This window comes from Cicer arietinum, chromosome 4, assembly GCF_000331145.2.
Source record: "Cicer arietinum cultivar CDC Frontier isolate Library 1 chromosome 4, Cicar.CDCFrontier_v2.0, whole genome shotgun sequence".
In the NCBI taxonomy this organism is placed as follows: Eukaryota; Viridiplantae; Streptophyta; class Magnoliopsida; order Fabales; family Fabaceae; genus Cicer; species Cicer arietinum.
In genome coordinates this window covers 34,872,392-34,889,241 of record NC_021163.2, presented here as the reverse complement: position 1 = coordinate 34,889,241, position 16,850 = coordinate 34,872,392, and the positions used below count along the sequence as shown (strand labels likewise).

Sequence of the window (16,850 nt, the reverse complement as noted above, 5' to 3'; positions counted from 1 at the left end):
TGGACTAGAATCTACCCAGTAATGATGTGGGTAATATCCCTTGGGATTGGAAGACCTTATTCGGTGTTGATGTGGCTGCCCTGTGGAAGATCATAACAACTTCATATTCTCTCAAAATTCGGAGATGGGGGATAAATAGTGGATTTTGATTCACGACCAAGTCCACAATATAGTATGACCTAAGTCACCCTCTGGCCTCAAAAGGAACAAACATCACAAGACGTCACAAAGTTTGGGCTAAGTCTCCCTCTCTGGGCATATAAAAGTTAACACTAATGGCTCTCACTACCTTAGTAATGGAAGCTCGACATGTAGAGGTGTTTTACGTGATCATACAGGACGACTTGTTCGTGCATTTTTAAGAAAGTTTATTTCTTCAAATGCTTTGATGACCGAAGTTTGGGCAATTTTATTTGGACTCAAAGTTGTCATTCAATTGAACTTCCACCAAGTTGTTATTGAATTTGATTTCAAAGTGATTGTTGACATGATTCACCGTGGCTATACCCAATTATAATACACAAACTATAGTTTTTCACTCTTCGAATTTTTCACATTGTTTTTCTGAAAAATGAATCACCAAAGAAGCCATTGAAGCATACAATTAATAAATAAGACAAATGTTTGTCATTAAATAATTAATTTAATTTAGTATTTTTTTTAATGAAAATAACAATCATTATATTATACTAACTATAATTTATTATAAAAAATCATACGTGCAAATGTTTGTCACCAAATACTTCGTTAGAATTAATAGTTTTTTTTAATATCATTACATAAAAATGAGAGCAACTATAGTGCACTAACTATAATTTTAACACATTAATATTTTGACCCTATTTTTAGCTTTTATTAAAATGAGGCACTAAAAAAACAATTGTAGCTTATAATTTATACACAAGACAAATATTATAATCAATTAGTTTAATTTAGTATTTTATAAATATCTTCTAAATGTAAACGAAAATAACTATACTATGCTAACTATAATATATTATTAAAATCATATACGGAACAAATATTTATCTCTAAAGACATAGTTAAAATTAGTGTTTTTGATTTTGCCAACATAAATATAAAAATTATTATAAAACACTAATTATAACTTTTTTTACATAAAAAAGTATGCACAGGACTAATATTTATTAAAAAATTTATTAAATTTTTTTTTCGTCGACATCAAAACACAAACATTTATAATACACTAAATATAATTGTTTTACACATTATTTTTTGAGGATTCATTTTAAAACAAGTCCATAAAAAAATAGTTGAAGTGTTCGATTCATACACGAGACAAATGATTCTCACTGATTAATTATTTTAATTTACTATTTTTATATCTTCTAAATTAAAATATGAATAATTATTATAATATACTGATTGTAAAACCATACACGAGACGTATATTAATCACTAAAAATTAGTTAAACTTAGTATTTTTTTTAATATTGCGACATAGAAATAATGATAATTATAATACACTAACTATAGTATTTTCATTCTTCAATTTTTTACGTTGGTTTTATGAAAAATTACTCACTAAAGTTTGTCATTAATACACAAGATAAATATTTATACGAGTCATACACGTGACAAATATTTGTCATTACTCAATTAATTTATTTAGTTCAAGTTAAATTTTAAAATAAAAATAGAATAATGATAATATAGCAATTTATTATAAAAACTATATATAGGACAAATGTTTATCACTAAAGACGTCTTAGAATTAGTGTATTTGTAATATCATAGACGTAAAAATAAGAACAATTATAATACACTAATTATAAACTTTACACAATAACTTTTTGACATTCTTTTTATGAAAATGAGTCACTAAAAAATCAGTTGTATTGTCTAATTCATACTTGGGACATATATTTATCATTTATCTATTAGTTTAATAGTTTAATTTAGTATATTTTTAATATTTTCTAAATATAAATGACAATAATTATAATTTACTAATTATAATTTATTATAAAATCATATATGGGATAAAAAAAAATGACACTGTAAGATTAATTAAATTAAGTGTTTTATATTATCGTTATAAAAGTGAGATCAATTATAACACACATACTATAATCTACTTGAATATTAACAATTTCAATCAACTTTTTACAATTATATATACTCTTCAGTAAAAAATTAAATATAACTTGTATTCAACCAATTACTTTATTGACTATAAATCTATTACCAAAAAATCAATATTATCCTTCCCAATTTTAGCTATGGTAAGAAAATGAAGAATAAAAATGAAAGTTTCATTCATTAAATAAAATGGTCTTCTTTTTTTATTACAAAAGTTACAAAAAAGGAGTGATTTTTTAAATAAAACAAAAAAACAAAAAACAAAAGAGGTGGTTTTTACAAGTTGAGAAAATATAGTAGTTTGTAGAAGTTAATAATTGAGAAACAACAATTTCTTTAAAAAAAATGCAAAGGACATATTTCTTCTTAAAATAATGCAAATGACATATTTGCAAAAACAAATACGAGATAGCAATCAGTACGCATAGTATTTCTCTGTATTTACAACTATCGCATAAAAAATAGAGGACAAATATTTTTTAGATAAATAAATATAAAAAGTTATGGACAAATATTGTCACTAAATATTAAAAAAAAAAAAAAGCAAACGACAAATATTAAAATAAAATGGGATAAAAATTTATAATTGAGGCATAAAAAAATAAATGACAAATATTTATTAGAAAACCAAAGGATAAATATTTATGACAAATAGATAAAAAAAAACATGAAATAAATATATGTCATTAATAAATATTACAAAAACGCAAGATAAATATTTATAAATGATGCATAAAAAATACAAGACAAATATTTGTAAGTAAAATATATAAAAAAATCATGTAATAAATATTTTTTAGTGAGACATAAAAAAATATAGAACAATATTTAACACTGATAAATATTAAAAACAATAGGACAAATATTTTCTATTGGCACATACATAAACACGAAATAAATATATATATTTTATTGATAATCATACAAAAAATATATCATAAATATTTATCACTAATATGTAAAATGAGATTTTTTTTTTAACTGAAAAAGACACTCATAGAATATCAACGACGCGCCACTGGTACGAGTTCTTTGCTAGTTATATTATGAAAGTTATATCAATGCGGTTCCTTTTGTTATTTCAACATAGTTCCTTATTTTATAAAAGTTCCTTATTTTAGAAGTTAAAAATTGCATAAAAAAATATAGGATAAATATTTTTCAGTTAAATAAATATAAAAAATTATACGACAAATATGTCATAGATACATAACAAAACAAATAACAAATATTAAAATAATACTAAATAAATTTGTATAACTACATAAAAAAACACAAAATAAATATTTGTTAATGATTAATATTAAAAAAATTATGAAATAAATATTTATAATTAATATATAAAAAACACATTACAAATATTTCTATTGATACATAAAAAAATACGATATAAATATTAAAAATATAATTGAACAAATATTCTCATTATCACATACAAAAGTAGAACGCAAATATTTATTATTAAAAAATATAAATAAATATTTTTTATTGATTAATAAAATAAGATATTTTTTTTTAAATTTAAACGAGATACTATAGAATATTAAGTACGCCTCGCCCGTGCACTAATTTATTGCTAGTTTTCTAAATTCAAAAAAAAATAACTAAATAAGGAACTACTATAAATGTGGGTTTAGTTTTATTTTATTTTTAACTAAAAAAGCAAGGTCGTGTATTAAACATGAAGATTCACTAACCAAATATTAATAATCACAAATCATTAAAAGTATACTACGACATCTGAATAAAAAAGCATGGTACAACTATAACTGACCGTTGACTGTATCATAACAGAAAATTGTGTCATCCTGATTCATATGGTAGGAACTAGGAAAAGATTTTTCTCTTTTTTGATTATTTCCGTCATGAAATTCAAAAACCTCACGGCCCTTTCTAGAAGGAACCTTTGTTTGAATAAAATCACAAGGCCCAAACCCTTTTATTTCTATATATAAACAACGGCAACATATTAAGAATATAATCTTAGACCCTCAAATTAATTTTGTTTGGTATCTCTCTACCTCAATTATATATTTTGTTTATTTTCTGCTATCAACGAACACAACATTGATTTGATGGCCCTTCAACAATACAATTTTTTCCCCACAGATTTTTTCTACCCTCGTCAAGAGACTTCTTTTGCCAATGAGGAAACAACTTCTACAAACTCAATTGTAAAGGTTCCTTTGCAAACCCCTAAAGGTGAAAATCATAAGTAGCAGAAGAATGATGAAAGTTCCTCCTTCTTACCCTGCTCTTATTGCTCCTAGAAAAATAATTTTTTCCTTTCTTTCTTTTGTCATCATGTATACAGGAAATTATTCCAGCACATCAGTAAATTATTAACCTTCACGTTTTAGTTTTATGATTTTTTTGTTTTAAAGTTTTGAATTATATTTGAGGAGATTCTATTATACATGTTTTGTTAGGCTTAACTTCTCACCCTCTTTTATACTTTCACAAGCATTTTGTCTCTAATGTAGCAGCTCTCATTTACAGTTGAAATAAACTCTAATTTTTTTTTCCACACGTTTCCTTTCAAGGTAATGAAAATACAAAGAGTCGAAAGGCCAACAAATTAATATTGTAATCTACAATAAGGAAAACCGTAGAGAAAAATCCTGCACACCTAAAAGTAACTTCTTCGTTAAGACTCAAATTTCATCCTCTTCAAATGGATCTCTTTCAGGGTAGTCACCAACCTGGAAAGAATTTGTAGAGATACAAAACTCAGTGATTTTCGGAAAATAAAATATGAAAATTAAAGATACTTTTTGCCACTAATGATAAATAGGACCTATTGAAATTTCCCCTTTGCCATATGTTATTTAATTTCAATACTATTAGTTACAAAGGTTAGAAATTCTAATTTTCCAAAAGCTTAATATCTCAAAGATGAACTTAAAGCACACCTATGTTTTCAAAACTAAATCAATTAAATAATCATGAAAGCCACAGAACTTGTTGCATCTTGCAAATGTCTCTGGTGTCAGTGTCAGATATTTGTTTCCACAATACCACTAATGGAAACATTGAAAAATATCAGCTATGCCAAATATCAAGAAAAAAATATATTAAATGGCAGGAGGCGAAACACAAACATCTACCCCAAGAATATCAGACAACAGTATAAAAGCTATGAATGATAATATATGCTTTAGTGTGTGTACTTTGCAAGAAAAAAGAAGTATGGTACAATTTTAGATTTGGGATTCATGTACGTAGTTTTGTGTTTTTAGCTGTTGGTCCTTTTGTGTTTAATTCTTGTGTTAATTAGGATTCCTTGTGCTCCCATTTTTTCCTTTTTAATTTTATGCGGGAAGAAAACCATGAAAAATATCCTAATACTAGGTGTTTTTACGAGTTGGATTTTGGAGGATAAGGTTTTAGATGACTAAGTCTATATTTTAATATATATTTGATATTTTAAAAAATTTAAAGAACAACATGATACATGTGCATATAATATCATGTTGATCTTTTAATTTTTTTAAAATATCAAATATAGATTTAACCTTGCAAACACCCCCGAAAGACTGCTACAACATGGTTTTCAACAAACCTTCACTTTATCTGGCCTAATCATTCCACCGTGAGATGGAGGGCATTGGAAGTAGCGTACTCCTTTGACCCTGTAACATAACCAAGGAAAATTCTGAGATAAATGTAGATATAATTGATGTTTTTGATTGCAAAAAAAGAACATAATAGTTTTATTAACATAGATGAGTTAGTCAGGAGTTGATTGATCATCGATTTGCATATCAGATTGAAAGATGGTAATTTTACTTACATGCCGTCGTGTTTTCCCAAGGGTTCATCATATTGAACTCCAACCCAAAAACCAGGACCCAGTGGTTCGGCCCGACCAACAAATTTTACAACACCTCTTTTTGCTCCAGGTTCAACTTCACATCTGGATCCTACCTTAAATTTTGGAAATTGGAGAGAGGAGAATAACAACAGAGCAATTTAAAGAGATTCAATTAATAAACACAAGATGAATTGATTGACATTACAATAATATGAAAAATAAAATATATAATATATCCCTTATACAACAAAACAAAACAAAACTCCAAAAACAAATTCAAGAAAACCACACATTATTGAAGGCTCCAAAAAATAAGCACCGTTCGTAATTCATCTAAATATGTAATTCATCTAAATATTCAAGAAACTGAGGCTATAGTATAATGCTCACAAACGGTATCATATCACTAGTAAAACCCATTTGCTAATATGCCTAGCAATTGATACTCGATACAAATTGATACATGCAAAACATTATATCCAACTTACTGTTAAAAAAAGTTCAGATTCAAACAGACTATATAGTACAAGTTAATCCCATCCTAACACCATATTCAATTTAATCCCCCTTTAAATCTTTCTTCTTTTCTTAAAAATGCATGTCTCCTTCCATTGAAACCAAACGAACAAATACTCTTATTTTCTGTCATTCTTCAAGGGAAAAAGTTGAAAAATGGAAAAACCCAACATGGAAAAGAAATGATATCATAGTGAAGTTCCCTAAGCAGTTGTTCATTTTATTAAAATCATTGAAATTGTGGGATTTTAGAGAAAAAGAGGAGAGAAAATACTAAGGGTTTGAATATTATTGATAATAGCTTTATGCTAACTTCATTACAAAAGACTCAATATTAATCTCTATTTATAGAGAAACATAGACTCAATGCTAAATCAGAAACAAATCATAATAATAATAATGAGAGATATTCTAAGATATCTCTACGGTTATAAATTAATCCTAGAAAATAACTCAAGATACTCTAATATAATATAATAGATATTATAAAATATTTTCTAATATTTTAACACTCCCCCTCAATCTAAAGCTTACTAAGCTTTAGCTTGCTACAAGAAAACAATATTTTGCAACACAAAATATTAAAGAAAGATGGAAAGGCAACTCAGTGATGCATGTGAAGTCGGAGATAATTGCTATAAATATAGCCTAGCCAGATAGCTTGATTGATCATCAGCCTGAGAGAAATTCATGGCAAGCAATTGAACAAAGCAAGCTCCGTTCTTCTAAAAAATGGCATTTGGAAGCTTCAAACCAATAATATCGAAGACTCAAATTTTTTAAACTTAAATATGCTTCAAGGAGATAGCGGAATGCTTCAATGAGAGAAAGGCAAGGCTAGTACATCTAGGACAAAGATAGGGCCAGTGCATCTGGGACAAATTGCCAAGATAAAATGAGTCATGAAAATAAAAGATACAGTCAGAATAACTATCAATAGAGGAAGAAGTCGTGATATGATTCATATGTGGGAAAAGGTACACCGCCAGAATGATCGTCGGTGGGAATAGAAGCCATTGTTATAATCTATTAGTAAGAACTAAATTGCATGACAAACATCGAAGAAGAAGTAGCGCGACTCTAACGAAACGATCAACGGAGTGAGAAAATACATCCAAAACAAGAGAGATAACAGCTGTTTGAATAAGAACGCATATTTCTATTGATCAAAATTTAAAAGTACGGGCAAATCTGGAACCTTCGAAGAGAGAATAATTGTGCACCAAGGAGAGAGAATAATTGTGAGTCAACATTCACGTAATCCTCTAATTTCTCATGTTTCACTTCAGTCCATTCTTCATCACCTGTCTTATAGTCCACTCCTCTAACCTTTAAGCTAGGAATAATACCGTGAGCCACATCAAAGCAGGCACCAGATATTCGACCTTTCTCTCACAATTCAGGTCTTGGAGCCTCACCCAACCTTCCTTCGGGGTTTGATCCAATCACATTGAACTATTTGAGAATCATTTTTGCCATATCTAAATTTCTAGAAAAATCAAGGATGATATCCTTTGCCATCTTCTTGTCTTTCCTGTATGGATTAATTGGAACCTGCAGTGTTACTTCTGTAATCGGCATTTTTTCAAGTTCACCATATGTTGCGCATGTACTAGAATTTATCAATGTCTTCACATCATGTTTGGCCATGGTCTCCAATACCAACAAGGTATTTGGACTTATATTGTGACAATGTCGTTTGCCAGAAAAACCGTCGGAAATAGTGGCGGTGACTGCAGCAGTAGCGAATTGAAAGGAAAACGAGTGAAACTGGTGTCGGAATGTGTCATTACAGTGGTTTGAAAAAGAAAAGATCCAGTTGGAAAAAGAGAAACTATGATTATATTCTCTAACTGTTGGTAACTCGGAAGCAGAACAATGGCAAGATTGTTCAAGGAGGATCGAATTAGGTTCTAGATACCATGTTGAAGTTGTGGGATTTTAGAGAAAAATAGGAGAGAAAATAATAAAGGATTAAATATTATTGATAATAGTTTTATGTTAACTTCATTACAAAAGACTCAATGCTAATCTCTATTTATAGAGAAACATAGACTCAATCCTAAATCAAGAACAAATCATAATAAAAATGAGAGATATTCTAAGATATCTCTATGGTTGTAAATTGATCCTAGGAAATAATTCAAGATACTCTAATATAATATAATAGATATTATAAGATATTTTCTAATATTCTAACAAAAATCTTTACCATTTATTGTTTAGTCCAAAAAATCCTTGATCATATTTCATAAAACCAGCTCTTTGTTGTACTACATCACTAGTTTTATAAGGCAATACCAAAATCATCATGCAAACATGTGAACAAAGTATCATAGTTTAATGGTTTCAAGGATTCAGGTTGTTGAGTCTTGTGCATTATTTCAACTGTCTTGGCGAGCTATCTTATGTTCGCATCTTGTTCATTGCCTCTCATTCGTAGTTACTCTTTCCTGCTATGGTTTTTAGGTCCTGTATGATGTAAAAGTTCTTTTTTAAGTTTAATCGTTGTTAGATTTGTAAAGCTACTCTAGAGCTTCCACCTAATAAATACTTTAGGGTATGTTTGGATTGGTGGTATAGGATGGAATAAGGTGAAATGACATGGAATGATATCATCAATTTTAAAAAATTAACAAGCTTATTCTATTTTATTTCATTCCAACTTATAGTGCTATAGTGCCGCAATAGCTATGCTATAGTTCTATAGTGTCGCAATAGCGGGCTATTTGAGAACACTTTGTACTAAATAGCGTATCACAAAGATATAGCAATTTGTTCAAATTTCACTATACTAAAGCGCAATAGCACTGCTATAGCGGCTATTTAACAACACTGCTCTACTGGTAGTCAAACTTTCTGGGATACTTGGTCCTTGACATTTGTAAAATTGTAAGTTAGATTTTAGATTGAGGAAGAGTATTAGAATGTAAGATTTCTATTATGTTAGGAGTTCTATATTTTAGTGGTCTTATTTTGGTGGGCTTATACTGCTTTTACTACATTGATACATGACCAAATTAGAATTATAAATGAAAATAAGATTTATAAGTTCGTGTTTTACTCTTATTTATCATCAAATCTCCTATCAATCTAATCTTGCACTGCCCTTTGTATTTTTATACAACTTTAAACTAGTGTTGTCAATTGCGGATTGCAGGAAAAAAAAAAAGGACTGCTCAAATTCCACTACATAGTAGTGGTATAGCACCACTATAGCCACAATTTGTCAATATTTTGTATTGACTAGGGTATCACATAACAATAGCGATTTGTTTAAATTTCGCTACTCTATAGCGCTATAGTGCCGTTATAGCAACTATTTAACAACACTTTTTAACCCTAACCACCGAAACCATATTATAACTTCGACAGCTATACTAAAATAACCTACACAACAATTATACTTGAAAGTAAAGAGAATAAAGAGCATAGACATTACAACTGACAAACCTTTATATTAGCGCATATGTCTTCCATGTAGGTGTCTGGTGTCTGCGCAATAAATGCCAAATTAATGAACGTGTCCATTACCCAAAAGCTACCACATGGAGAGGGCTAGTACAGCAAGCAAAGCAGGATAAATGAATCAAATGCTTACCTTGGCTTCAACAGTCGATGGAACTTGAGAAGTTAACTTCTCCCTATATTTTCTGAAAGTGTCTGCTATAGCATAGTGAGAAAAAAAACATATAATAAGCTTCAAGAACCAGCAGTGTATAAATATCAATATTTTTTTCATAAATATGTTGAACAAGAAAGATCTGTGAATAAGCCCTAAGCAGGTATTTTGACAATGTCAACATAATTCTTTTATTGGATTGAAATATACTGATTTGATTGAATAACTTTAAATCAATGAAATAGCTACAATTTTTTATTTAAAACAAAAACAAACATACAAATAAAGAAAGGGTAACAACATAATTTGACAGACTATGACTAAATTCACACGTTAAGCTGATTCTTCCCTCGTATATTTACCAAATTACATTTTATCTATTAAGACTTTTGCTAACATGTATCCTATGAATAAAATAGCATCTATTACTCTTCAATCATAATTTAAAGAAGAGAGGGTATTAAAAGATGACCACACCCATAGTGACAAACAGTGGTTTAATTAGTTATTTATGCCAAAATAACATCAAACACATACATGCTTAACCACTTGAAAGAAGTACAAATAAAGAAGTTTTTTTGGCTGGGGTGATAGAGAGACATGCCTCCTCGCTTATTATATGCTTCTTCAGAAATTTCGTATTTTTCCACCAATGAAGTATCTTCCAACCATCCACCAGATGTAACAGATGCTGGATCAAGATCAATGACATGCAAACGATACCTGTCACATCACAGCCCACAGAATAAAAAGTAAAAACACTAAACAGCAATATTGTTGATCAATAAAACCATGTTGACTACATCAAATAACAGTAGTTGCAAAACAAGACAGATGTAGAAACTAAAAAGTAACAAACTGCTGCTTGCAAACTCAATAAAGTAACGACTAACACATAACGCATTTGAAAGAAACATTCCATTGAAAACATAACAACAATCATAAACCCAAACACCACACTCCAAATCCAACTCAACAGGGAAAAAAGTAATTTATTGGTATATAACCATCATACCACATAACTTATGCATGCGTGCTCATGTATACTACACTCTTAACTTTTTAGGAGCGCTAGCAACACACTCTCTGACACACATTTCAACACACTCTCTTCTATTGGTTGAAATTCACATGGATCCCACCAACTTATGTGGGAACCATTTAAATTTAGTGGGACCTATGTAAATTTTAAACAATAAATGATAGTGTGTTGAAGACTGTGTTGTTACCATTATTCTAATTTTTTATATAACAAAAATTTAGATTAGATGAGGTACACTCTCATGAAAGGCAAGGGAGAACCGCCAACTCCGAGAGCTTAAAATGAAATTTACATATCACCTGCTAAAGTGGAAATTCCAAACTTGAACTCAAGTTAGAGCTAATGTAAGCAGAAGGTATACTGTATATTACAGTATATTACAATACACCAACCCAACTAAGCCAAATAATTAAATAACAAGATCTTGTTTATTGGTATCTATCTACTGCAGAATATATGTTAGATGAAGGGCAATGCAAGGAACACTCTTTTTCCAACATTCACTCGTGAAATTCATATGGGACTCACTAATTTATATGGAACCCATTTTTGAAGTATAAGACTCACGACGATTTTACCCAATAAAAGAGTGAATGTTAGAGCGAGTGTTGGAAAGAGAGTGATCCTGACACTTCTTAATGTTAGATTATATGTAATACACATTTATACAATTTCATATTTTAAATTTGTGACAACAATTTCTCCACCAAAAATAAAAGGTCGGCTTACTAAAAATACCCTATAGGAAAGGCAATCAAAATATTCACTTCCTAACTTCATATTACAAAACGCAATTATTTTTTGTAGAAAAAATATATGCAAAGAGTGATGAAAATTAAAAATTAAAAAAAGGACTAACCCATCAAGGGGAGAAAAGAATCCAAGAGGTAAAGAATTATCATTTGGATCAGCGACTTTGCTACCATCTTCGTCGTATAGTTCGAGTATCATTGAGTCGACGGAAGTACCGCATTTTTTCCAAACCTTCTCCTTCACGGCTTCCATTGTAAGCTATAAGAGGAATTGATTGAATTAAAAAAAAAAAGATCTTTTTTAAAATTATTATTAAATAAAATAATAAATATAGGAAAGTGAAAATTAAGGTGGGAATGCCTGATAGGAGAAGCGAATGTCGGGGTTGAAAGTTTTGAGATTGGAATGAGTGACTCGCAAAAGGACGGACTCGCCTCGTTCAATTTTCTGCAAGCTTGACGCCATTTACCGATTTGAATGTTTGACGGCACGAGCTTGGGAAGTTGAGAGAGAGAAGGCGGCGCGATGATTGGGCTGCTAGTGGTGAAGATGATAGGATGGCACCGGCAGGCTGAAGTGGTGGAGATGAGATTCAACTCAGCACAAAATACTGTGAGAGAGGGGTAGGCTTTTTTATCAATATACCATCAAAAAAAAATATTAAATACCAAACTATCACTCATTTCAAAATAAATATCAAACTACCATCATTTTTCTACTTTTTAATACTCCTCTTAGTAATCGGTGTTGGCCTCTATAATTTCTCAACTGAAACTTTTTTTTTTAAGGAAGGAAGAGAAATCGGATTTATGTGCACCGATTTCTCAACTGAAATTGTTTTTTAATTATTAAATTTATTTTATTATTTATAAAATTATTTTTATTAGTAGTACTATTTAGTAGGCACATATATAAGGAATTTGATCAATTAATAAAGACACATTCACGAGAAATAATGCAACACATTATTTTTTATTAACATCTTTCCTGATAATAAATATATATTTTATTAATTAATAATTGTTATTTTAATTAAATAATTAATTTAAGTTTTATTAATTATTAATTTAATTAATTATTATTTTAATTACATAATTAATTTAAGTTTTATTAATTATTTAATTAAGTAATTATTATTTTAATTAAACAAATAAATACAATGTTAATTTTATATTTTATAATTATTAAAAAAAATTAATTAAATGGAGTCCATAAAATAACAATATTTAATTTAATATTATAATTAAACATAAAAATACTAAATTAACTAATTTTATTAAATGAACTAATTTCTATTGGGGTGTGTGTTTTTCTCTCGTTGATCCATTTCAGTATGAATACGAGTACACTGTGGACGACCTTTTGGATCTCTTCTCATGGCTAGATTGTGGCACAACTCTGTTCCATTGTATTCTTGCCAATATGATTGAAGAGGAATTGCTGGGAACTCTTCCTTGTAAACGTCAAAGATACATTGCAATGTATACTTAGAAGACACATACATCATGTAGTCATGGTGAATAAACGAACAAGCGGCAATGACATGTGAACATGGATAGTGTAATGCTTGAAATTCACCACAATCGCACCATCTTTTGTCGATGTCTACCTTGAATATCCCTACAGCACGACCGCTTGGTGGACGAACCAACTCCTTAACTGTAAATATACTATAGGCTCAATTGTGAATAACAACTTCATGGGAATTTGACATTGCTCGTTCTTTGTTAAGATTTTGAATGATTGTATTGGAGTAAATCAAACCTGATGTCATCATTGCTTAGGCATGTGTCCCTCTTTCTTCAAATTTTGCAGTCACTGTGTAGTATGTTGCTTGCACTAAAGAACTGATTGGAAGATTGTGTGTCCTCTTTAATACATTGTTCATGTACTCGTAAAGGTTAGTTGTCATGTGTCCCCAACGTCTACCTTCATCATATGCTTGTAGCCATTGTTCATTTGGAATATCGTCGAGCCATTTCACTGCATCTTGACTTCAATCACTGATTTGTCTTCTAAAGTATGTGATGCTTGGTTGAGTTATAGCGTATCCTGAGGCAAAAAATCTCCTTCACCTCAACAACTGGAGCAAAAAAATAGAAAAATTATATATTTTTTTCAATGTGTGACATTTTAGAATATAAAAAAAAAGAGATATAAATATAAAAAATCCGTAAATAGAACTAAAATATTATAATTGAATTTTGAAATTCAAAATAATATAACACAAATAAAAATTTGTAAAAGAAAATTTTGATTCCTAACAAAAAAAATGTTATATGGGATACTTCTATGTAAAAATAAAATAATTATTTTTAGTATTTGACAAAAATAAATTAAGAAATGTTGGTTAAATTGTTAAAAAGTTGGTTTGGGTCCTAAGATTGTAGTTCAACTTTCGATATTAACTATTTGTAGACCTTTGAAGTGTCCTCTAATTAGGATGATCTTAGGAAATATTTCTATCATTTTTTTAATCGATTTTATTATTTATATTTGAATAATTATTAAATTACGTGATAGTTCACATATTATATAATTATATTGAACTACGTTTGACGTGTTATATAATAGTTAACAAAAATTAAACAGAATAATCATAGAAAAAAAAACTGCAATTTAAAAATATAAATACAAAAAGAAACTATAATTTTATATTTCAAGAATTATTATTTTTTATCAATTTTGTTTTCACTAGTAGTTATAAGTTTGCGTCGTCACTTTTTAAATTTGTTAATTTAGTGAAGATTTAAACTCTCTCTTATGTTTATGTCAAAGATCACGTTAAAAATTTCATACTATGTTAACGATTAAATTGTATAAGTCATTAGTTTTTTTCTAGAGTTCAATGAAAGACTAAATTGCTCCGATATATTTTTGTTATTGCGTAATGGACTAAAATATCTCTTTACTCGGTTAAAATAGAATAGATTAAAAAAAATTATACGCAACATTGATAAAAAATAAAAAATAAAAAACACTAAATAAAATTGCACAATCGCAATCTGAAATTACACAAATTATAAACAAAACAAATATTTGTCATTAGTATATAAAATGAGAAGGTTATATTTAGACCTTAAATAAGATAAATATAATATTGTATTGACACATTTTAGTTGCAACAAATAAATTGATAAAAAAAATGAGTTTTAAATAATGAAATTATATTTCAATAAATTTACATATATTTAATATTCTACTATCACTATAACAATAATGAACTCTACCAAAATCTCAAAATTGTCCTCCTCTATTTCAATCAGGGTATGAAATTTGGGGTCATTATAGAATAAAAACACAACTTTTTCCCCTCTCTTCATAACTTCAAACATCATTATATATACTCATTTCAAATTTTCTTCACTTTCTTCTTGCCTCTTCTTTCTCTCATTGTTCTCCCTTTCTCTTCTCTCTTGTCACGCTCAACTTCATTTTATTTGACCAATGACAAGTTTTGCAAAAAAGTTAACAAATGTTCTTCTCTATACAACAAACAAGAAGACGAAGAAAAACGCATGTAAGTAAATAAAATAACTTCCTTATCTTCTATATTACTTTCTATCTTTTTTCTTATACAAATAACTTAATAATCACAATTGTTTTTCTAAATATTACCATTTTTCTTCAGTTCCATCATCTGCAACAGTTTCTACATCAAGGTATGTCAAACTTCATATTTTTTAAAAATATAGAGAAAAAATAAACAAATCAAAAAATAAGTTGATGATTTTTTCTACTAGTTTTTTTAAATCTAGAATAATGAATAGATAAATCTGAAGTTACAAAGTAATAAAAATGAGAATCAAAATAAATAGATCTAAATCAAACTAATATAGTTGAAACATAAAACCAGATCCAAAAATAAACATATCTAGAAAAATTAAAACAAGCATGGTAGAAAAATCAAATGCTATGTTATTTTTTTTCAAATAGTTATTTTCTTCCACAAAGTTTGATCTTTATGTCCCTTCTACGTTTGTTATCCTAATCTTTTTTTAACAGTCACTATCAACACAGACGATTTTAAAATAAAATTGAACTTACAAGTTGAATTTGAAACAACAAAAATTACAAGGACGAAATTAGAAAAAACACTAACTTACATATACAGACAAAACATATATTTAAGCCATAAAAATATCACTCACATGATTTGGAGGAATTCTATCATTTTTTGTAGAACAAAATGGCTTTGAAAATTTTCTTGTGATCATTTATGGTGGAATTATACCTTGTGAATTTCTGAACCTATCATGGTTGAATGACATTGTACCATGTTTTTCTTTTCTTGTGTGATAACGCTTGTGATTGCCAATTACACCAAAACTTGTCTCAATTGTTTTTGAAGCTTCTTGATCACATGCATGTTTGGAAATGATTTAGGCTATACTTGTTTCATTAAGCTTCTGACCAAATTAGTCTACCTTTCATTTGTTGGAAACAAAGAACGTTATTGGTTTTGAATGTTAGAAAAAAAGAGATCGTTAAACGTTCTCCGTATTCAATTTTGTAATTCAAGTTAAGTTTGATTGTATTTAATCAACTAATTAACTAACCACTTGTTTAGTGAGTTAGTTAGGTAGAAGTTAGTTGGAAAGAATATGATAAAAACTATGTATAAATAGCATATTCATTTCTCAATAAAGACAACACATTCACATTAATTCATTATCTTTTCTTGTTCTACTCTCATTGCAAGAACAACTTTAATGCTAACAATTGGTATCCACAGCAAGGTTTCGATTCCAGAGTGATAAACACGACTGAAGTGAGAATGAGTTCAAGTGCAAACTGAAAGACCTTTAATTTATAAACTCTAATTTATGCAATTTTAGGGTATTTTGTGTTAAATTACTTAGGCATTTAGCCCGATTTTAATTTATTTTGTGAATTAAGTACCAAAAGTATATTTTGTTAGAGTTTGTAATATATTTAATATATGTATATATTTATATATATTTTTTAAGACCTAATTAAAATTATTTGTCGAAGAGTAA

The 16,850-nt window shown here is 28.6% G+C and overlaps 2 protein-coding genes across 3 annotated transcripts; both read right to left on the bottom strand.

Moving 5' to 3' along the window:
* Positions 1-4,602: 4,602 nt before the first annotated feature.
* LOC101509917 (tubulin-folding cofactor B) lies at positions 4,603-12,531 on the bottom strand. Of its 2 annotated transcripts, none has more exons than XM_004514527.4 (8): positions 12,211-12,531; positions 11,957-12,108; positions 10,660-10,778; positions 10,035-10,096; positions 9,887-9,928; positions 5,897-6,030; positions 5,666-5,735; positions 4,603-4,805 (listed from the first exon to the last, which is right to left on the bottom strand). In XM_004514527.4, the coding sequence occupies exons 1-8, from the start codon at positions 12,313-12,315 to the stop codon at positions 4,758-4,760; spliced, it is 732 nt and encodes a 243-aa protein (XP_004514584.1). In that variant the 5' UTR covers positions 12,316-12,531; the 3' UTR covers positions 4,603-4,757. The 2 variants fall into 2 exon arrangements, with proteins under 2 accessions (XP_004514584.1, XP_027186341.1); XM_027330540.2 differs by having other exon boundaries at positions 10,035-10,099; positions 12,211-12,461.
* A 604-nt stretch (positions 12,532-13,135) lies between these two features.
* LOC101514553 (uncharacterized) lies at positions 13,136-13,627 on the bottom strand. Its single transcript, XM_004514539.2, has 2 exons — positions 13,615-13,627; positions 13,136-13,509 (listed from the first exon to the last, which is right to left on the bottom strand). Exons 1-2 carry the CDS (start codon positions 13,625-13,627, stop codon positions 13,136-13,138), a joined length of 387 nt encoding a protein of 128 aa, XP_004514596.2.
* Positions 13,628-16,850: the final 3,223 nt, after the last annotated feature.